At 41.4% G+C, this 24,636-nt stretch overlaps 1 protein-coding gene across 1 annotated transcript; it reads left to right on the plus strand.

The window, feature by feature from the left end:
- Positions 1 to 1,583: 1,583 nt before the first annotated feature.
- Positions 1,584 to 23,405, plus strand: cfi (complement factor I). Its single transcript, XM_056271869.1, has 11 exons — positions 1,584 to 1,829; positions 10,365 to 10,515; positions 10,624 to 10,808; positions 12,385 to 12,492; positions 12,704 to 12,805; positions 13,397 to 13,453; positions 14,116 to 14,249; positions 17,245 to 17,348; positions 18,008 to 18,288; positions 22,322 to 22,423; positions 22,949 to 23,405. Exons 1-11 carry the CDS (start codon positions 1,613 to 1,615, stop codon positions 23,164 to 23,166), a joined length of 1,659 nt encoding a protein of 552 aa, XP_056127844.1. The 5' UTR covers positions 1,584 to 1,612; the 3' UTR covers positions 23,167 to 23,405.
- Positions 23,406 to 24,636: the final 1,231 nt, after the last annotated feature.

Raw genomic sequence — 24,636 nt, forward strand, 5'->3', positions numbered from 1 at the left:
GTGGGCGGGCTTTAGCATATCATTAACAGGGAACTAGCAGGGCAGTCTCGAGAGGAGCAGGTTATCCCGGTATATTTTTCTGTAGATATGAAAAATTGGGTCGATTTAGCAATATAGCGGGTTTAGGATGTATAACGATGTTATGATGAACTATACGCCTTTCTCCACTGACGTTCTGAGTTGTTCGAAGCATTTCTGATGATTGTTAGAAGGCAGACTGAGATGGCGAACGGAAACATGTTTTGTGTAACGTTAGCAACACATTATCAGCTGTCAATCAAAAGGCTAATATAATCATATTAATTACCTTTCTGTGTCCAACGTTGTAAAGAGCGATACTTTTGTGCAGCGTTTACTTCAGTAAGTTGGCCGAGTGGATCTCTGAGCTGAGTGAGTGGGTGGAGGCGGGGCTCATTTGCATATTCATAGAATCACGTATACTAAATGAGGCAAGGGTGTCGAGTTACATTCAATCTATTTTAAGGCATGAATAATTTTTTTCACAGAAAAAAAACCCTTAAATATGTCATTTGGTGATCAAAGATGAGTTCTAAGGGATAAAATTATTGACTACAGCATGTGATGGTGCTTTCACATTTGTGATAAGACATCCTCAGGCATCACAGTTTTGTGATCGGGGCGGACACCATCAACAATTGCGAAATCTTGCAACTCTCTCACTTTCAGATCACTTTCTTATGCTCATCTGCTTTTTACTCCTGTGATTCACCAGTTTATCAAACTACTAGCAGACAAATTAATCTACGTCGTTTACTCACGTCATGTTCATTTTCCTACAGTATTAATAGTTTTAACATCATTTAGATTGATGGCACATTACTATTGTTATTTATTCAACTACATTAACATGTGAATTATGGAATTATGGAAGCTTGTAATTGCCACTCTTTATCTCACAATTCTGACGTTAAAACTGCGATGTTTGGTATTATGAGTTTATAAAATACAATTGCGAGGTAAAAAGTAGCAATTCCCTTTTATATTCCGTAGCGGAAACAAGCTTATCCTAGTTAATGGATTGATGTACATTTGACATTAAGTTAAGTTTGTTTTATCTTATTAGACTCTGGAGGAAGATCCAGCACCCGAGGGAACCCAACACCAAACCCCACAACCTGGCTTTACTCCAGCGCAGTGTCAGTGTCCGTGTCCGTGTCCAGTGCCAAACCCAGAAACCACAGGCACTAGTGCAGTTGTGGTGGAAAAACCAGATTCACACTTAAATGTCGAACCGGATCCAAACTTGAAGGAAACCCCAGATTCAAAGTTGGGGGAAAAAACAGATTCACACTTAGTAGTCGAATCGGATCCAAACTTGAAGGAAACCCCAGATTCAAAGTTGGGGGAAAAAACAGATTCACACTTAATAGTCGAACCGGATCCAAACTTGAAGGAAACCCCAGATTCAAAGTTGGGGGAAAAAACAGATTCACACTTAATAGTCGAACCGGATCCAAACTTGGAGGAGAAACCAGATTCAACCCAAGCAGAGTCAGATATCGTGGCGAAGAAAACACCAAAACCCACCACAAAACCCCAAACTGAAAAACAAAAAACAAAAAACTCTGCTGAGGGACCGACTCAGTGTCAGATGTACACCCGGTTGTCTTGCTCAAAAGTGTTCTGTCCTCCATGGAGGCGCTGTATCTCGGGACAGTGTGTCTGTAAGATGCCGTACAAGTGTCCACGTCAGGATAAGCAGGCGTGTACGCTGGACGGATCCCACTATTACTCCATGTGTCAGGCCAAAGCCATCTCCTGCAGATCCAGCGAGCCCGTGTTCTCTCACTTCAGCTCAGCCTGCGGAGGTGAGGACACACTCCTTCATTAACTTAGAGTTCGTTTACACGACAACGATACGCTTAAAACGGAGACGTGTTTCCTTTGAGTTCTCTTACGAGAGCACTCTCGTGTTGCGTAAGCTAACTTACGCTACGGGAAAATCCCTTTTCTCGAGAATACTAAAGCCAAAAAATTATCCTTAATTTTGCATTAATGTAAAACGCATTGCTGCACAGAGCAGACCTAGGCAAGGCGGCTCGCGCGCCTATTGGTTGCTCTGCAGCAACTGCTGCAACCTATCGAGGGACTGTTCATGACGTAAGCACCAATGAGGGCGCCCGTGCGCGTCACGTCCCGCCAGAATGGGCGTGGCTTATGTCTATATAAGCTGAGTCCAGATAGGGTGTTCTTTGGTTTTTCATACTGAAGCGAAACCAGAACGCAGCACAAGCAGGGTTACGCAACACTCGACCCTGCGGGCTCGACTAGCCACCTTCAGCGTGGACCCCGCCCCTCCGCTTCTCTCGTCTGGGCCGTGCTGTAAGAAGCGCTGCTCACAGAGAGCCCTGGAGGTCATCCCTGTGGACGAATGCACGCCGGCTAACTCCCCGTGTGCATCTCTTTCTGATTCCCCCACCTCGATCACAGCCGGCCAGCGCCCCACCGCTCCCGCCGTGCAACACGAGTTCGACGGGGACAACACGGAAGAGGACAGCTGTTCTCTCATCGCCTCAGAGAGTGGAGGATGGTCGGGCTCCATTCCGGACCCCGCCCCTTCCTTGCAAGAGTCGAGCGGTGTGCGGGCTAGCTTCGACGCTGAACTTCTCCGCCTCATTACTAAGGCCGGGGAGGACCTCGGCCTCGATTGGTCGCTGCCCGAGGAACCCGCGCCCAGCAGGCTTGACGGCTGTTTCCTGCCTGGACACCGCTCGACGCTTCACACGAGGCCCGCTCCCTTCCTGCCGGAATTACACGCGGAGCTATCTAAAAGCTGGAAGGCGGCATTTTCTGCCAGGCTGCTGTCTACTGTCTCTTCGACGCTCTCTGTTGCCGCAAAAGACAATGGCTACCTCTCCATTCCTCCGGTCGAGGAAGCGGTAGCCACGCATCTATGCCTGCCCTCCGCTGGATGGCAGTCCAAACCCGCTCTGCCCTCAAAAGCCTGCAGGACTACTTCGGCTCTCATCGGTCGCGCCTATGCCGCCGCCGGTCAGGCCGCTTCAGCGCTTCATTCTATGGCGGTGCTTCAAATGTATCAGGCCAACCTTCTCCGCACCATGGACGAGGCGGGCCCGAATCCGGAACATTTCACGGACCTCAGAAGCGCTACGGACTTAGTGCTACGGGCCACCAAGTCCGCTGCACAGGCCATCGGGAGGAACTGGCATCTCTCACTGTCACTGAGAGACACCTGTTGCTAACTTTGTCCGACATGAAGAAGTCAGACAGAGCCACTTTCCTCGACGCACCTGTGTCTCCGTCCGGTCTCTTCGGCCCGGCGGTTAAAGGCTTCACTGAGCACTATTTGGAGGTGCAGAAGACGCTCGCCTGTACCCAAAGGCCGTTTTCGCGGCCACCCAGAAAAATCTCAAAAAGAGCATTATGTCTGTTTGTCCGGCTCACGCCGATTGTGTTATAAATGTAGGAAATGTGCCCACTTCCCAGTGTTCACCCCTACACATAAGCACGGCCCGTTCAATGACACACACTCATTCACGGCCCACATCAATAAAACTGGCTCACGCTTACTTTTATTAAAGTAATCCGCCTCCACTCCGTTCAGAGCACAAGTCATTTCCCTAACAGCCCTCCCAGGATCTGATACTGAGAACGACGTAAATCTTTCTTTGCCCGGTCAGGCCGCTAAGAATATACATTGAACGTTCGGCTGCTTTCAGGCTGTCAGAACAGCTCTTTGTTTCGTTTGGTGGCCGCACTAAAGGGCTTGCCACCTCGAAACAGAGCCTTTCCAGATGGATAGTCGACGCTATCACTCTGGCTTATAAGTCTAAAGGCCTTCGGTGCCCTTTAGGCATTAGAGCCCATTCTACCAGAGGCATGGCCTCTTCATGGGCCTGGTCGAGTGGGGTTTCACTCCAGGATATTTGTATGGCGGCAGGCTGGGCCTCTCCGTCTACATTTATAAGGTTTTTCAACCTGGAAGTTCCTGCCCTACAGGCTAAGCTGTTTCCAGTCTAAAAACGTGCCTGACTAACAGACTGTATTATCATTTTGTCATGCAGCTCAGGCTGACTTTCGTCCATCCTGACTTTTATACTGTGCTAAGCACCCATTCCATTAAATATATATATGGCTATGTTATATTCATAGGCCCACTCATCGTTGGCCTAGATATTACCCACAATCATTTGTACCCTGGGCACATGCCCTTGGGGCCATGTGTGGATGACCCCAGCACGCACTGCGTTTTACATTGGGTTCCCGTAAAGTACTCTCGTAAGTACTCTCGTAATGTAAGTACTCTCGTAACATGAGAGAACTCTCGTAAGAGAACGTATTCAGTTACTAACGTAACCTCGGTTCGAGGGAACGAGTGTTGCGTAACCATGCTTGTGCTGCGTTCTGGTTTCGCTTCAGTATGAAAAACCAAAGAACACCCTATTTGGACTCGGCTTATATAGACATAAGCCACACCCATTCTTGCGGGACGTGACGTGCACGGGCGCCGGCGCCCTCATTGGTGCTTACGTCATGAACAGTCCCTCGATAGGTTACAGCAGTTGCTGCAGAGCAACCAATAGGCACGCAAGCCGCCTTGCCTAGGTCTGCTCTGTGCAGCAATGCGTTTTACATTAATGCAAAATTAAGGATAATTTTTTGGCTTCAGTATTCTGGTGCTGGGCCAGTAGGTAGCGATGAAACACTATTGACAAACATGTAATAAGCATATGCATGATGTCATCGCCTTCAGAGATTCACGGTTTTGTTGTTTACACAGAGACCGTTTTCAAAAGTTTGCGGTTTCAGGCGCCCAAAATGCCGTTGTCGTGTAAACGAACGGCCAAAACTCATAAAAAGTTTTACGCTTTTAGTTGAAAATGGTGTCTTGTAAACAGCCCCTAAGACATTAGCAATGGCAAAAAAAAGAAAAAAGGCAAAAAACTGAATGTTGTTTTAATCCTCAAAACGTAGTTTTTTAAATGTTCTAAAAATGTTCTTTTTTATTGGTTACATATTGAAAAAGTGCCTTTAATGCATCCTCATTTCTTTCTTCAAATAAAATTATCTGCCAAATGCATCAATGTAAACATAAATGCCCTCAGACAGGGCAGTTTAGAAACTGACATGACAAAACACATAATTTTGGGGGGTTTATTTTGGGTCTGTGCAGCTGCCTTTAAATATGAACTTTACTAACATGTCATGTCGTCAGCTTTATTTATACAGAGCTTTTTACAGTACAGAGTGTTTCAAAGCAGCTTTACAGAGATAACAGGAAATAATACAACAAAGTTTGTTTCTGAGTTAGTTCTGATCCAGAAGAGAATAGCGTCAGTCCAGCTTAAGTAAGTTCGCTGTTGATTCATTTTTGTTGTAAAAAAGTTATTAATTTAGTTCATTTATGTATATTTTTACATAGCCGCTCTGGAGAAAACGTGATGTCATCGTCCAGCTCAGTTCAGTTCTCATATAATGGTGTCAGTGCAGGAGATCAATAAACCAATATCAAAATCATAATAGGAATATCGTACGCACATTAGACAGTCACATCACTGAGAGTTGAAACTTTGCATGTTTATGACCCTAAATTACATATAATCATACGATTTCAAGAAAAATACAGTACAGTATTTCTGACGACTCAAAGAGTGTGTTACGGTTCTATGGAAGTAAAATAATGCCAAATGTTTTTGAAAAATAAAGCCTGTTGAATTGTACTACTTGAAAAAAATATGCATTGCCCCTGCTTATATTTTAACGCATTGTATTTTTAGGGCTTGCATTTTTATGGGCTAAAAAATTTAGCATGATTGAATATTTAAGCTGTGAATATTTAAATTCAAAACATTTCAAACGCATTTTCATTAGTAAAATTTCAATAATCCATATTCACCGTTCATATTTCACTTCCAAAATATTCAAACTGATTAAAAATACAACCTATAATATTTAACAGGCGGTTTTCAGTTCATTTTATTTCGCTTTGCAAATTCGCTTCCACAAATTCAGTGGTTCAAATTCGACAGTAAATTCAACATTGACATCCAGGAGCTGCAGGAAAAGCAGTAGATTACCGAGCATAATCTCCATCTGCTGTTAGTCGACCTCACCAGCAGGGAGTGCAAGCGCATGTTGGTGACGAAGACCAGAGCAACAGTTAGCGCAAGCCATTCATTCATAAAAACTTATTTACAATAATGTAAGTGTATCTGTGATTATGTCTGTTTTATGTGAAATTCAGTGTCTTCACAATTACTTTTCCTGTGTAGCCTACATGCATCTTTCTCTACCGTGAATAAGATTATAATGTTATTCCCCCGATGCGGATGTACAGATCCAGTGTTACATTTGAGTTTGACATATATTTCTCTTGGTTGTTTAGTTGCGGCATGGGGGTTTCCCTCAATACGTCAGGATTCCCCTGCTGGACATATAAAACGCTTAACCTAGCTTAATGGACTAATACAGTGATATAAAAGACCAAACTCGCAGGCTAGCAGAAGGACTCAGAATATGAACTTAATGCGCAAAGTTTAATGCTGAGCGTTTCTTCAGTGATACTGGCATAATGTTGGCTTGACATTGGACATTCGCACATTTAGGGACCGTCTCTAAAGTTACATTCGACATTGGTATACACGTTTCTAACTTCAATAGCATTTGAAGAAAACAACTTACAGTCATAAAACCAACTGTACTGTAAAGTGTTCACGTAGGTGTCAGGCATAATGTGCAATTTATAGACGGTTTCAACGGCAACAACATAAACAAACGTTACTGCGCATGCGCGCTTTTGTGGCCCAAACTTAACTTCCGGTAGAGTCAATAACAACAGAGTTCATCTGTAGAAACCATAGACTTTTTGTGAGAAAAAAGTCAGAATTGTGAGATAAAAGATAAGAGATCTGTCTTTTTTTCTCGCAATTGCGACTTTATTTCTCAGAATTGCAACTTTATTTCTCACAATTCTGACTTCTTATCTCGCAATTGTGAGATAAAAAGTCGCAATTATTATTATTTTTTTATTCTTCAGTGGCCGGAAACAAGCTTCCATAATTATCTGTTGCTTATCATGAGGTTGTTACCTGTAACGAAGTGAGTGCTACAGATCCTTGAATTCTTGCCTGGCTGCCAAGCCTCTCATCGCACAGCGGTGATCCACGCTCGCCGTCTCCCTTCGTTTTTAGGAAACCAAATTTTTTTATTTTTGATAAGGTATTTGTCCCAAAGCCTCAGGTTGCATCCCACAACACAACAACCTGAGCCCAACATCAGTCTACTCATCACCTTAATTTTCACTGCGTTTGTAGTCGGCGCCATATTACCAGAGAATGATATTATGATATTATGATATTACCGGTTAACTAACACAGACCGGAAGTTAACTTCGGGCCAGTGCGTAACCCGGGCAACGCGCGTGCGTTCGATGAAACCGTCTATACAAATAGATTGAAGTTGGCTTGCTCTAACTGTTGCTCTGGTCTTCGTCACCAACACGCGCTTGCACTCCCTGCTGGTGAGGTCGACTAACAGCAGATGGAGATTATGCTCGGTAATCTACTGCTTTTCCTGCAGCTCCTGGATGTCAACGTTGAATTTACTGTCGAATTTAAACCACTGAATTTGTGGAAGCGAATTTGCAAAGCGAAATAAAATGAACTGAAAACCGCCTGTTAAATATTATAGGTTGTATTTTTAATCAGTTTAAATATTTTGGAAGTGAAATATGAAAGGTGAATATGGATGATTGATTTCCATTACACGAGAGTAGATGTTAAAACTTCATGCTGATAAGTACTCGGCTTTCCCCAAGATAAGCAAAACTAAGACGTAGCTTTACAGTAAACTATGCTTCTCCATCCATTTACGCTTCTTTCCATTTGGTGGTGTGACTCCCCTTCTGTCCGGCGTTAACGGCTGCAGTGTACTTGGCGCGTCAGCGCACGCGACGGCTGCAACTACAGGACCAGCACGACAACCGTCTGGATTGAGCCGAGTAGGGGACATCTCTAGTGTCTTCAAGTGGGCACCTTCCGTCCTCAGTGTTTTGTCGACTAGCCCACGACACCTCAAGAGGGCTCGACAGTGACTCTTGCGTCCCAGAGTCACCCCCCTCCGTCCCCCACTCAACTCAGCCCAGCTTACTGACCTCTACATCCCTCCTGCTGCTGAGACCTAACCACAATCTCACAATCCCTCCGCAACCCAACCATACGCACCAACCCATTTGACTAAGGCTGTCGAGCCCCACTGGTGCGTTAAAGCAGTTTCAGTGGACAACGGTTCCGTATGGCATACCACCTACTGCAAAACACAATATCTGCCCAACCACCCGTCATTCACGCAATATCCACAGGAACGTAATGACTGTAAATACTATACAACCTATCCAAATAAACCAACAGAGTCTTCAAGTTTTCAAGAATTCTGCGAAACCGTAGCGTGGTGGCCTGTACACAGCCAACTAGAATCTTTCTGTCTCAACCACAGCCAGTTGCTGCTCCTTTCTGCTGCTTCAGATAAGTTATTTACTGTGCGACGCAACTCTTGGCCGCTGAATCCGACATCTCTGAGGAACCGGGTTGTAGAGTGTGCCACAAAACCTCGACAACCCACTTCCACTGGGTAAACCTGGACTCTCCATCCTCGCTGTTCTGCTTCAGTGGCCAGATGAGCATACCGCAGTTTCTTCCTCTCATATGCCTCATCTACCGCATCCTCCCATGGCACTGTTAACTCTATCAGTTGAACAATGCGTGCTGATCCAGACCACAAAACAATATCTGGTCGTAGGTTAGTGGTGGCAATCTCAGGTGGAAAAATAAGCCGTTTATCAAGATCAGCCAGCATCTTCCAGTCCCTAGCAGCTTCCAGTTGTCCTGGGCGAGAATTGGTGTTAACACCTTTTCTTGGTGGTTGCTCGCCTGGGCGGAGGAATATTGTCTTCTGCGTGTAATGTTTTGCTAGAACAGGCGGCAACTTATTGGTCATGTTATGCTTGCCTTCTAATGCTAAAGCCAAACATCGCAGTACTTGGTCATGGCGCCAAGTAAACCGACCTTGGCTAAGAGCCACCTTACATCCTGTCAAAATGTGCCTTAATGTGGCAGGTGATGAACACAAAGGACAAGAGGGATCCTCTCCTACCAAGAGGTTTAGTTTCTGCGGTGATGGGAGAACATCATATGTTGACCTAATAAGGAAACTGATCCTACTCTCTTCCATTGACCAAAGGTCTTGCCAGCCCATCTTGCGTTCTCATCCACTCTCCCTGCTTGGCCTGGAAAATGGCCTTTATACACCTCATCCTCTCCTCCTGCTGTCGCACCTCGTTGACTACCAGCTTCCTCCTTTGAGCTGGGCCTGCCTTGTGCCATTTAGGAGGAGCTAAACTGAGCCCAAAACCCCCTCTTCCATGCTGTACCTGTCCCACGATATCCCCAATTTGAAGGTCAGCCTTTGCCTCTACTACAGATTTCTTTGCTGACCACTTTCTACCAGTTTTTAACACAGGGGCTGCCTCCCTTACACATTTGTCGTGTGACTCTACTAAGGTACTTTCCAGTCTGACCTTGTCACACTTAAACTCCTCGGTTAAAGCAGAGACTGGCAGCTGCAATATTCCTTTACTATAAAGTCCCACTCTGCTGAGGCAGCGTGGAACTCCCAACCATTTCCTGATGTATGAACTTATCAACGCTTCCAGCTTATCCACTGTTATCAAAGAAACCTCGTACACAGTCAGTGGCCACAGCAACCTCGGCAGTAGACCAAACTGAAAGCACCAGAGTTTTAGTTTGCCAGGTAGAGCACAGCTGTTTATGCTCTTCAAGCCTTCCACTGCTTGTCGTCTAACTTCTCCCACCCGAACTGTGTCTTTTAGATCCCCATTGTACCATCTCCCAAGACTCTTCACTGGCTTCTCAGAAACTGTTGGTATTGCCTCACCATTAATGAAGAATGTTTTATCTACTACCTTTCCTTTAACTATCGAGATGCTTCTTGATTTAGAGGGCTTAAATTGCATTCAATTATTGTTTAAATAATTGTTTTTGCATTGATTATTGAATTTTTAATAATGAAAATGTGTTTGAAATGTTTTGAATTTAAATATTCACAGCTTAAATATTCAACCATGCTAAATTTCAGCCCATAAAAATGCAAGCCCTAAAAATACACTGCATTAAAATACAAGCAGGGTAAATGCAATGCATATTTTTTTCAAGTAGTACAATTCAACAGGCTTTTTGTTTCAAAAACATTTGTCATTATTTTACTTCCATAAGGGTCAAACTGACGGGAACTCAAGGTAAGAGTCCGATGATTTGGTGTGTGATTATAAAGTCGTCACCTGTTTGTTTGCACATGTTTGTGTCCAGCGGAGGAGAAGGTGGAGGTACATCTTAGGAAATCTAAAAAGCATAATGTGGTCATGATAAAAACGGCGAAGGGAACGATGCCTGTATGTGGCAACGGCTGGAATATGGCGTCAGCTAATGTCGTTTGCCGAAACCCTCAGAAAGAGCCCAGGTAACACACACTCATCACTACACGAGAATCCTCTCGACTCCACAGGTTTCGGATGTGTGTTTATTAAACATGTTTTTCACATGTTTCATGTTTCTGTCTGTGTTTCAGAGGAGCGGAGACGGCGACTACAATCAAGCATTCGCAAATTGACAAAGCGTCTGATTGGCCAGAGGAGTGCATGAGTGTTCGCTGCACGGGATCTGAGCTCTCATTGGCTGAGTGCACCATCTATAATCCCCAGCCAATCACAGAAAGCACTGATGTGGCCGTCGTAAAGTGTTACAATCCCAAAGGTGCTTTTTAAGGAAAATTAAACATCCTAATTTGAAGGGATAGTTCACCCAAAAATTTCAATTATCCCATAATTTACTCACCCTCAAAGTATCCTGAGCTTCGACTTCTTTCAGCCGAACACAATCAGAGTTAAATTAGAACATATCCTGGCTCTTCCAAGCTTTATAATGGCAGGGAATGGTCAGATGTCAGTCTTCATGTGTTGCGTCAGAGGCCAGTCTTCATGTGTCGGGTCAGAGGTCACTTATCATGCGTCGGGTCAGAGGTCACTCATCATGCGTCGGGTCAGAGGTCACTCTTCATGGGTCGGGTCAGAGGTCACTCGTCATGTGTTGGGTCAGAGGTCACTCGTCATGTGTTGGGTCAGAGGTCACTCATCATGTGTCGGGTCAGAGGTCACTCGTCATGTGTCGGGTCAGAGGTCACTCGTCATGTGTTGGGTCAGAGGTCACTCGTCATGTGTCGGGTCAGAGGTCACTCGTCATGTGTCGGGTCAGAGGTCACTCGTCATGTGTCGGGTCAGAGGTCACTCGTCATGTGTTGGGTCAGAGGTCACTCGTCATGTGTCGGGTCAGAGGTCAATCGTCATGCGTTGGGTCAGAGGTCACTCGTCATGTGTTGGGTCAGAGGTCACTCGTCATGTGTTGGGTCAGAGGTCACTCGTCATGTGTCGGGTCAGAGGTCAATCGTCATGTGTTGGGTCAGAGGTCACTCGTCATGTGTTGGGTCAGAGGTCACTCGTCATGTGTCGGGTCAGAGGTCAATCGTCATGTGTTGGGTCAGAGGTCACTCGTCATGTGTTGGGTCAGAGGTCACTCGTCATGTGTCGGGTCAGAGGTCACTCGTCATGTGTTGGGTCAGAGGTCACTCGTCATGTGTTGGGTCAGAGGTCACTCGTCATGTGTCGGGTCAGAGGTCACTCGTCATGTGTTGGGTCAGAGGTCACTCGTCATGTGTTGGGTCAGAGGTCACTCGTCATGTGTCGGGTCAGAGGTCAATCGTCATGTGTTGGGTCAGAGGTCACTCGTCATGTGTTGGGTCAGAGGTCACTCGTCATGTGTCGGGTCAGAGGTCACTCGTCATGTGTTGGGTCAGAGGTCACTCGTCATGTGTCGGGTCAGAGGTCAATCGTCATGCGTTGGGTCAGAGGTCACTCTTCCACCGGAACTAGACTTGCGTATATCCGTTACTGGAAGCCAGTGATTATAGTTTATAAAGTAAAAAATATGGATATTTGTCTTGGGTTCAGAAGGCCTTTATCAACCCCTGCAGGGACCAAAGGCATTTCAGCCCGCATACAGCCGACTGCCTATATATGAATATATACGAATTGCAAGATAAAAAAAAAAAAATCGCTTCTATAGTTATCTATTATCTGACATAAAAGTGACTTAATATGCATCGATGCATCTTCAGCAAAAAAAACCCCCCAAAAAAATATTGAAAAGGTGAGCATTATTTTCTGTGTAACCATGTTACTGCATGATCGACCACCCCAGTATTGGGTTATAATCTGCTGACCCTTCACACACACACTCACACACACACTGATGTTTAATCCCTGTGTAGGTGTAGGCGAGTGCAAGAAGTTCCTCTGTACGAACGGGAAGTGTATAAACCAAGGAAAAGCCTGTAATGGCATTGATGACTGTGGAGACTACAGTGACGAGATGTGCTGCCAGAGTGAGTCTCTACTTCCTGTCTCTGACATCATCATTCCTCTTCCTGTTTCCCACAATCCCATCTGTTGTTGGCTGTTTCTGAATAAAGCACTATTTATTTTTTTGTGAAAAGCATTACATTTGTGACTGTGTTACTAATTATAAAAATGCAAGAACACCTCGCAGTATTAAAAACGCAAGACTATCCTAATATTCCCGTTTGTGTTGTGAAGGATGCAACGGAGCGTTCCACTGTAAGTCGGACGTCTGTATCCCTCTCGATGCTGTCCGAGACGGAGTCAGGGACTGTCTGGGAGGAGAAGATGAACTGGATGGTCAGTGAACTCATTGAAGATCTTATTACTTCAGGATTCAGTTCGAGAACAAGCGTCTCTTCTTAGACTGGATTTCAAAACATTCAAACCACATTTTTCTTCACGCAATTTGATATACAAGCAAATATTGTACAAATGACTTGACTTACTGTTTTTCATCCCTGCCGTCCTGTGAGAAATCAAAACCCATCTGAATGCGTCTGTGATTGAGATGTATGTTTCAAAAAGCTTCAACTTTCATTGAACACCACAACATTTGTTTCAACGTGGTTCTGTGCTGCAGGAAATAAAAAACATAATCATGAATTTTATCTCACAATTTGGACTTCCTTCTTGCAGTTGCGAGTTTATATCTCACCTTTTTGTTTTTCATTCCGTGGCCGAAACAAGCTTCCATGAGCATCCCAACACACAGTTTTCAGTAGAGCGGTGTCGTGTTAGCGGCCGCTAAGATAATAACTAATGATCTTTGCAACGGAAGTGAATCAATCAAAACTAACTTTAGCTGGACAATAACTTTATTCTAGAGCTGCTGTAAAGCCTAAACAATCTCTGTTACTGTAATCTCCTGTTCTCTTCTTTGTGTTTCAGAAAACCCCAAACCAGTGGAAATTAAACCATCAGATTTGTTTTCCGATCCAATGTCGGGTGAGAACAAACTCTTATGACACTGAACATTCAAAGTCTGACACTTCAGCAAACAAAAACCTCCAGAAGATCAGACAGCAACATAATGTCGGGCAACATCCGGGCCACATCCGGGCCACATCCGGGCCACATCCGGGCCACATCCGGTACATGTGGATTCAATGCGTACCAGATGTGGGCCGGATCTGGGCCGTCAGGCAACCTTCTGTCAAGGCTCTTTCAACGTTATGAACAAACGTTCTTCCAGTTACGATAATAGAACGTTTGCGCAAAGTAATCTGGTCTTCAATAATGATCTCAAAACGTTACAGAACATTATTTATACTTCATTCAAGGGATGTTTTCTCTGAAATGTTTTAGTTGGATGTTCGTCTAACGTTTTTTAATGTTTCTATTTGTTTCAAAACCTTCAGAGAACATTCAAAAGTAACGTTCCCATAATGTTTGAAGAATGATACAATGGAATGTTTCCTTAACGTTCACAGAACCAAGAAAAAGTTGGACATTTTGAACATTCAGGGAACATTCAGAAATAAAGTTTTGTAACTTAATGGGAATGTTTGCAAAACATTCTTAGAATTTCTTTGTTAGCTGGGCAAATGTGGATGTGTCCGGAGCTTCATTCGGCTGAATCAACACATCTGTGTGTCCTGCTGTTCCAGAGATCAGAGCGATCCGCTCGTCCACCGAGAGCCAGCTGCAGTGTGGCGTTCCCAACATGGAGTACGAGTTCAAACAAAACGCGACTCTACGTCAACGCACAAAACGCTTAGTCGGAGGGGAAGAGGCGTTACCGGTCAGTCGTGAAACACACACCCTCAGAGACACCAGGGCTGGCTGGATGATATATATATATCTCTTCCTTTATAAAGATGTGCAAGACTCCAGATTGCCAAAGAACAAAACCTTTGATTCAGTTGATAAAGCATACAAGCTTCTGATCATACTTTTATATAGTGTTTTATTTAATATGCAAACACGTAACTATCCACAAATAAAGATACAAACAATCTGTTTTGGTGCAAAGTGACACAAAAACTTCAATAGGTTTTAAAATCGTTTTACAACTGAACACATATTGACCCGCTAATGTTCTCAGAGCTTGGCAAGGTTAGGAACAAACGTTCTTCCAGTAACGTTAATAGAACGTTTGTTCAAAGTTATCTGGTCTTTTATAATGTTCACAAAAACATTATTTATACATCGTTCAAGGAATGTTTTTTTTTCTGAATCGCTTTAGCATGTTTCAGAAAATCCCATTATCCCATAATATTTACAAAATGGAATGTTCCCCTAACGTTCGCATAACCAAGACTAACGTTTTTTAAAACATTTGGACTGTCATAATGTGGGTCTTGTGTCCTGTCATGTTTAGTGTCATTAGTGTCTTGTCATTAGTTATCCCAGGTGTTTCTTGTTATCCACGCCCCCTTGTTATCCTGTCTGCTCGTTTGTCTCTGATTATTTAAGCCCTGTGTTTCTGCCCTGTCTTTGTCAGTTATTGAATGTATTTACAAAGTGTCTTGGCTGTTCTGAGTTTACCCGAGTCTGCATTATTAAAGTCTACTGCTGCATTTAGATCCGACTACCGCCTTTGCTTCCACGCAATTCGTAACATGGACATTTTGAAGTGATCGTGAATCGGAATTCTCTTTAAAGGTCAAATATTGGCTGTAAAAAGCTCGGCTCTTGGCTGAATTACTTTAGTAGCTTTAATAAGAATCAATTTTTAATTCATACAGTTAAGACTGTGCAGAGTACATTTTATTATTAATTTACTATAGTATTTCATACTTTTATGCTAGATGGACCTAATAACTTAAAACTGTTTATACTTGTTTGTCCTATTGTTTGTAATTTGGTCTTATTTTTTTAATAACAATGAGAAATGAGAAATGTTTTGAGAACATTATTAAAGAATAGATAACTTTGAACGAATGTTACTGGGGGGATGTTTGTTCGTAACTTGCCAGAATGTTCAGGGGAAAGTTCCCAGTCAGCATTTACCACTGATCACAGAGCCGTGCTTCACTGACAAGCTGCGCATAAAATAATCGCAGCCTTATAATAATCGCGCGCGGTTTCATTTCGATTAATCGTGCACCCCTAATTATCGTTATAGTTATCATCCACTGGTGGAGACGTTAATATAGTTATCGTTATAGTTATTGTCCGCTGGTGTGGATGCTAATATAGTTATCATTATAGTTATCGTCCGCTGGTGGAGACGTTAATATAGTTATTGTAATAGTTATCGTCCGCTGGTGTGGATGCTAATATAGTTATCGTCCACTGGTGGAGACTTTAATATAGTTATCGTAATAGTTATCGTCCGCCGGTATGAATGCTAATAGAGTTATCGTTATAGTTATCGTCCGCTGGTGTGGATGCTAATATAGTTATCGTTATAGTTATCATCCGCTGGTGGAGACGTTAATATAGTTATCGTTATAGTTATCGTCCGCTGGTGTGAATGCTAATATAGTTATCGTTGTTGTTATCGTCCACTGGTGGAGACGTTAATGTAGTTATCGTTATTGTTATCGTCCGCTGGTGTGGATGCTAATATAGTTATCGTTATAGTTATCATCCGCTGGTGGAGACGTTAATATAGTTATCGTAATAGTTATCGTCCGCTGGTGTGGATGCTAATATAGTTATCGTTATAGTTATCGTCTGCTGGTGGAGACGCTAATATAGTTATCGTTATAGTTATCGTCCGCTGGTGTGGATGCTAATATAGTTATCGTTATAGTTATCGTCCTCTGGTGGAGACGTTAATATAGTTATTGTTATTGTTATCGTCCTCTTGTGTGAATGCTAATGCAGTTATCATTATAGTTATCATTATAGTTATCATCCACTGGTTTGGATGCTAATATAGTTATCGTCCACTGGTGGAGACTTTAATATAGTTATCGTTATAGTTATCGTCCTCTGGTGGAGACGTTAATATAGTTATCGTAATAGTTATCGTCCGCTGGTGTGGATGCTAATATAGTTATCGTTATAGTTATCATCCGCTGATGGAGACGTTAATATAGTTATCGTAATAGTTATCGTCCGCTGGTGTGGATGCTAATATAGTTATCGTTATAGTTATCGTCTGCTGGTGGAGACGTTAATATAGTTATCGTTATAGTTATCGTCTGCTGGTGTGGATGCTAATATAGTTATGGTTATAGTTATCGTCCGCTGGTGGAGACGTTAATATAGTTATTCTTATTGTTATCGTCCTCTTGTGTGAATGCTAATACAGTTATCATTATAGTTATCATTATACTTATTGCCCGCTGGTGCGGATGCTAATATAGTTATCGTTATAGTTATAGTTATCGTCCGCTGGTGTGAATGCTAATATAGTTATCATTATATTTATCATTACAGTTATCATCCACTGGTGTGGATGCTAATATAGTTATCGTCCACTGGTGGAGACTTTAATATAGTTATCGTTATAGTTATCGTCCGCCGGTATGAATGCTAATAGAGTTTTCGTTATAGTTATCGTCCGCTGGTGTGGATGCTAATATAGTTATCGTCCACTGGTGGAGACGTTAATATAGTTATCGTCTGCCGGTATGAATGCTAATACAGTTATCGTTATAGTTATCGTTATAGTTACCATTGTAGTTATCATCCGCTGGTGTGGATGCTAATATAGTTAGCTCATTTGCTTGTACAATATTAACAATGTAGCTTCATCAGTAAATTGTCAAAATTTCACTTAGCATAAAAAAAATGCCTCTTTGTTTTGGTTTGACCTCTGTGTGTGACCTTTGCCCCTGCAGACCCAGATACAGTGGCAGGTGGCCATTCAGGACGAAGGCTCGATCCACTGTGGAGGGGCGTATCTGGGCGGCTGCTGGGTTTTGACCGCCGCCCACTGCGTCAGGTACAACCAATCGTTAGTGGTGTGCAGATCGAGGCTTCGTGGAACACTGAAACAGTGGAAGCAAATGTGCCGTATTGAGTCGAGGCTTCGAAACAATCCAACACGGTGACCCCTAGTGGTCAGAACAGTGTAAATGCAACAAAACCCCCGGCCAAACATGCATAAAAAAACCTTTTACAAATCTAATGCACATTTTTTAATGAAAGTAAAATCTTTCAAATGTAATTATTTAATCATCTTATAAGATTATTGAGTGTCTATGTGTTCTCTTATCAATGGTCAGGGTTTGTTTTATGAATGGCTCTGCTAAACAGGCCAATAAGAGGCTATTAACTACCATTATTCATTTTAATTATACTAATGTCTAAAACCCACAGACACTTGTTCATTGGTTCTCAGTGACTCAGAAATCATCGCCCCCAGCGGTGAACCATTGAAATTTAGAAGGGTTTCGAAACAGTTATGACGTAATGAAGCCTCGTTTACTGAAGTCTTGTGACTCTGGCAGTTTGATACACTCTCCGAACCATTGATTCGGAACAAAAGATCCGTAAAGGCTTCGAAGCTTCATGAAGCAGTGTTTTACGGCACACGTTTTGATCAACCTGTACAGAACAGCTACTGAGAAACGGTTGTGCATTTGCGTGTCGTGTGTTTAGGCCCAAACCAAAGTCCTACCGAATCAAGTTCTCTCTCTGGAAGAAGCATCAAATGCTGTCGACGACAGACAGCATCCCGGTGAAGAACATCATCATCCATCATGAATATAACGCACAAACCTACGCCAACGACATCGCTCTGGTGCAGCTGGAGCCGCTGAATCTTTCGGACAAGTGTATGAAGGATAACCCGGCGGTGCGAGCCGTGTGTGTGCCCTGGTCCACACAACAGTTCCAGCCCAACGACACCTGCACCATCTCCGGCTGGGGCCGCGACAGAGGTTCGGCTACACCTGACATGGGGAACCGCCATCATGGGATCCTTTTACCAATCTAGTTTTAATCCATTCATTCTGTTTTCATTTTGGAATAGTTCACCCAAACATGAAAAATTAGCCCATCATTTGCTCCCCCTTAAGTCATCTTAGGTGTGTATGACATTCTTCTTTCAGACGAACACAATCAGAGTTATATTAAAAAATGTCCTGTCTCTTCCAAGCTTTATAATGGAGAAAGTCCATAAAAGTGCATCTATCCATCATAAAAGTGCATTTCATGATGGACAGATGCACTTTTATGATGTACAGATGCACTTTCATGATGGATAGATGCACTTTCATGATGGATAGATGCACTTTTATGATGGACAGATGCACTTTTATGATGGACAGATGCACTTTTATGATGGACAGATGCACTTTTATGATGGATAGATGCACTTTTATGATGGATAGATGCACTTTTATGATGGACAGATGCACTTTTATGATGGACAGATGCACTTTTATGATAGATGCACTTTTATGATAGATGCACTTTTATGATGGACAGATGCACTTTTATGATGGATAGATGCACTTTTATGATGGATAGATGCACTTTTATGATGGATAGATGCACTTTTATGATGGATAGATGCACTTTTATGATGATAGATGCACTTTTATGATGGATAGATGCACTTTTATGATGATAGATGCACTTTTATGATGGATAGATGCACTTTTATGATGGATAGATGCACTTTTATGATGGATAGATGCACTTTTATGATGGATGGATGCACTTTTATGATGGATGGATGCACTTTTATGATGGATAGATGCACTTTTATGATGGATAGATGCACTTTTATGATGGATAGATGCACTTTTATGATGGACAGATGCACTTTTATGATGGATAGATGCACTTTTATGATGATAGATGCACTTTTATGATGGACAGATGCACTTTTATGATGGACAGATGCTCTTTTATGATGGACAGATGCACTTTTATGATGGATGGATGCACTTTTATGATGGACAGATGCACTTTTATGATGGACAGATGCACTTTTATGATGGACAGATGCACTTTTATGATGGACAGATGCACTTTTATGATGGATTGATGCACTTTTATGATGGATAGATGCACTTTTATGATGGATAGATGCACTTTTATGATGGATAGATCCACTTTTATGATGGATAGATGCACTTTTATGATGGACAGATGCACTTTTATGATGGATAGATGCACTTTTATGATGGATAGATGCACTTTTATGATGGATAGATGCACTTTTATGATGGACAGATGCACTTTTATGATGGATAGATGCACTTTTATGATGGATAGATGCACTTTTATGATGGACAGATGCACTTTTATGATGGACAGATGCACTTTTATGATGGACAGATGCACTTTTATAATGGACAGATGCACTTTTATGATGGACAGATGCACTTTTATGATAGATGCACTTTTATGATGGACAGATGCACTTTTATGATGGATAGATGCACTTTTATGATGGATAGATGCACTTATGATGATAGATGCACTTTTATGATGGATAGATGCACTTTTATGATGGATGGATGCACTTTTATGATGGACAGATGCACTTTTATGATGGACAGATGAACTTTTATGATGGATAGATGCACTTTTATGATGGATAGATGCACTTTTATGATGGATAGATCCACTTTTATGATGGATAAATGCACTTTTATGATGGATAGATGCACTTTTATGATGGATAGATGCACTTTTATGATGGATAGATCCACTTTTATGATGATAGATGCACTTTTATGATGGATAGATGCACTTTTATGATGGATAGATGCTCTTTTATGATGGATAGATCCACTTTTATGATGATAGATGCACTTTTATGATGGATAGATGCACTTTTATGATGGATAGATGCTCTTTTATGATGGATAGATGCACTTTTATGATGGATAGATGCTCTTTTATGATGGATAGATGCACTTTTATGATGGATAGATGCACTTTTATGATGGATAGATGCACTTTTATGATGGATAGATGCTCTTTTATGATGGATAGATGGACTTTTATGATGGATAGACGCACTTTTATGATGGATAGACGCTCTTTTATGATGGATAGATGCACTTTTATGATGGATAGACGCACTTTTTTGATGGTCAGATGCTCTTTTATGATGGATAGATGCACTTTTATGATGGATAGATGCTCTTTTATGATGGATAGATGCACTTTTATGATGGATAGATGCACTTTTATGATGGACAGATGCATTTTTATGATGGATAGATGCACTTTTATGATGGATAGATGCACTTTTATGATGGACAGATGCACTTTTATGATGGATAGATGCACTTTTATGATGGACAGATGCACTTTTATGATGGTCAGATGCTCTTTTATGATGGACAGATGCACTTTTATGATGGATAGATGCACTTTTATGATGGATAGATGCACTTTTATGATGGATAGATGCACTTTTATGATGGACAGATGCACTTTTATGATGGATAGATGCACTTTTATGATGGATAGATGCACTTTTATGATGGATAGATGCACTTTTATGATGGATAGATGCACTTTTATGATGGACAGATGCACTTTTATGATGGATAGATGCACTTTTATGATGGATAGATGCACTTTTATGATGGATAGATCCACTTTTATGATGGATAGATGCACTTTTATGATGGATAGATCCACTTTTATGATGATAGATGCACTTTTATGATGGATAGATGCTCTTTTATGATGGACAGATGCTCTTTTATGATGGATAGATGCACTTTTATGATGGATAGATGCACTTTTATGATGGACAGATGCACTTTTATGATGATAGATGCACTTTTATGATGGACAGATGCACTTTTATGATGGATAGATGCACTTTTATGATGGATAGATGCTCTTTTATGATGGATAGACGCACTTTTATGATGGATAGATGCTCTTTTATGATGGATAGATGCACTTTTATGATGGATAGATGCACTTTTATGATGGATAGATGCACTTTTATGATGGACAGATGCTCTTTTATGATGGATAGATGCACTTTTATGATGGATAGATGCTCTTTTATGATGGATAGATGCTCTTTTATGATGGATGGATGCACTTTTATGATGGATAGATGCACTTTTATGATGGATAGATGCACTTTTATGATGGATAGATGCACTTTTATGATGGATAGACGCACTTTTATGATGGATAGATGCACTTTTATCATGGATAGATGCACTTTTATGATGGATAGATGCACTTTTATGATGGATAGATGCACTTTTATCATGGATAGATGCACTGGATAGATGCACTTTTATGATGGATAGATGCACTTTTATGATGGATAGATGCACTTTTTATGATGGATAGATGCACTTTATGATGGATAGATGCACTTTTATCATGGATAGATGCACTTTTATCATGGATAGATGCACTTTTATGATGGATAGATGCACTTTTATGATGGATAGATGTACTTTTATCATGGATAGATGCACTTTTATGATGGATAGATGCACTTTTATGATGGATAGATGCACTTTTATCATAGATGCACTTTTATGATGGATAGATGCACTTTTATGATGGATAGATGCACTTTTATCATGGATAGATGCACTTTTATGATGGACAGATGCACTTTTATCATGGATAGATGCACTTTTATGATGGATAGATAAACTTTGATGGACTTCAAAACAGAAACGGCCATCCACTGCCATTATAAAGCTTGGAAGAGACAGGACATTTTTTAATATAACTCTGATTGTATTCGTCTGAAAGAAGAGTGTCATACACACCTAGGATGACTTGAGGGTGAGTAAATCATGGGCTAATTTTCATTTTTGGGTGAACTATCCCTTTAAAATTATATTATTTAATATTATCGTTATTGATGTGAACAGGGTTTTAGATTATTTTAATCTGAAAGTTTTTTTAATCCAGTGGGGTTACAGTTGGGGTTTTATTGTCTCTATGTCTGTTTGTTTAAAGCGGGAATGTCAGCAGGGATTCTAAAATGGGCAAATGTGACGATTATCAGTGACTGCAAGAATTATTACAAGGACCGTTTCCTCCCTGGAATGGAGTGTGCAGGTATGTGTGTGTGTGTGTGAGAGAGAGTGTGTGTGTGTGTGTGTGTGTGTGTGTGTGCGTGCGTGCGTGCGTGCGTGCGCGTGTGTGTGTGATTGTGTGTGTTTGACTAAACACTCAAATTTGTAATCATACGCAGAATATAATACTGCCTTCACATGCTATCAGAATCATCGTAAATACAAGTTTCCTCATCAGGAAATTAGACATGAACGGCCTTTCAAATCGTACTTATGATTGGGAAACTCAGAGATAATTTTCAGAGCCCATAAACTTCTTTCTCCTTCAAAATTTCACAATTAATTCAACGTGTTACTTGCCATTCTTTGCAAATTTACTAGCAATTTCTGAGTGAAAATGTTTCAAAACCAACTGTAATTCAGCAGATAAGTTATATTATATGAAGGTGTACTGTAGGCCTGCACTTCTGTAAGTAATGTTTAAGTTTAATTAACGGAACAGTGGCATGTGCTTAGTGACTCTTGGTTCACCCGTTCCTGGTCTCTCATTGGCTGTGCTCTGTGTCAGGTGACCTGGAGGGGAAGGTGGACTCGTGTCAGGGCGACTCTGGAGGGCCGCTGGTGTGCAAAGACGCTTCTGGCGTGTCGTACGTGTGGGGAATAGTGAGCTGGGGTGAAAAATGTGGCGAACCCAATAATCCTGGGGTCTACACAAAAGTGGCTCATTATTTCGACTGGATCCGCTTCCACACAGGCTGGGCTGCTGTGACCAAATATAACCAGTAAAATTAACTGGTTAACATTTGCCGATTGATGTTACTGTATGTGCTTTTGAACTTTTCTTTGTTGTTGCTATTAAAATGCTTATTATACATTTATCAGGCAATTTAAAAGCTCAGTCCTGTTTCTCCTTTTGTTTCCATGTATTTCGTAGTTTGTGGTGTTTCTGAGAAATTAAATGTTTATGGTGTATTTCGGATGTGAATCATTCCACATATAAATGATTATATTTGCAAATAACTGGATTCTGTGGGGGGTTTTCTTGACTATACAAACATTTGTTTATGTTTCCTGTACTCACATAAAAAGACCTGACTTATTTGAAACTTTATATGAAGGGGAAAAAAATTCAAGACAATTTTATCCTTATACACTGATATATTCACTGTAGTTTAGTAGTAATTTATTGTTTCTACATATAAAAAAAAAAAAAAAAAAAAAAAAAAAAATCAGTTGCACTTCCAGGCACAGACTGGTTTAGATGCTGTTCATCCGTTTGACCACCAGATGGCCACAATACATTTTACAATATTATATATTACTTTAGTATTATTAATCTCATTTGCAACCTATGTGACTTGTCTTAATCAGATTTAAAGGGATCTTTCTCAAAAATAAAAACTCATCAATTACTAACCTTCATGTCGTTGTAAAAATCAGATATGGAAGACATACATTTTGGCTGAATTTAATAATAGACTGGAATACTTTAATGTAATCATTATTCATGTAAAAGCAGCAGTGTTTGAAACTCATCCACTTTATAGGCAACAAAGCCGTGTTCTTCCTCTTGGCCTTTGCCTCGAGAAAGACTCTTGATTTCGCGATACTTTGATAGCGTTACTTTACAGTGGCGAACCCAAAACTCCTTTGTTGTGTAAACGAACGGCCAAAACGCATAAAAGGTTTTTAGTTTAAGAAAACGGTATCATGTAAACACCCCCTAAGTTCTATGGGATATGACATCAGCTAGTATGCTGGGTGATTAATTAATTATTGATCTCATTAATTAGCAGATTAGCCTTAATAATGAGTTAACGAGTCATCCAGGTGGTACAAATGGTTTTCTGTTTGGTTTTAAAAGACATATTTGGTTTGAAACTTTAGCTTTTGCAGTTGAATTGGTTGTCTTAGTGGCTCAGTTTGTGTTATAGAATGGGTTTGATTAAAATGACTGTTTTGGTAGTTCTTTATCACCAGTTAGTATGTACGGTGGCCCAGTAGTGCACAACACAACGAAATTCAAAAAGCAAACAAAAGTTCACAACACAACGGAAACAAGCCACAACACAACGGAAATGATCCCAACCACTAGGGGGCAGCGTCGGCACTAAAAAGCCGATAGATAGATATTTCCTCAGGAGTCGAATCGTGCAATCGGGACCTTTCTTTTACTGTCTTTGATCGGGACACGACAAGAGATTATCTGTGTAAGTGATGGCATATTAATCTGTGTAATTTATTTTTTAAATTAAC

Source organism: Rhinichthys klamathensis, unplaced genomic scaffold, assembly GCF_029890125.1.
Source record: "Rhinichthys klamathensis goyatoka isolate OS25496 unplaced genomic scaffold, OSU_Roscu_1.1 h1tg000326l_1, whole genome shotgun sequence".
NCBI classification, from domain to species: domain Eukaryota; kingdom Metazoa; phylum Chordata; class Actinopteri; order Cypriniformes; family Leuciscidae; genus Rhinichthys; species Rhinichthys klamathensis.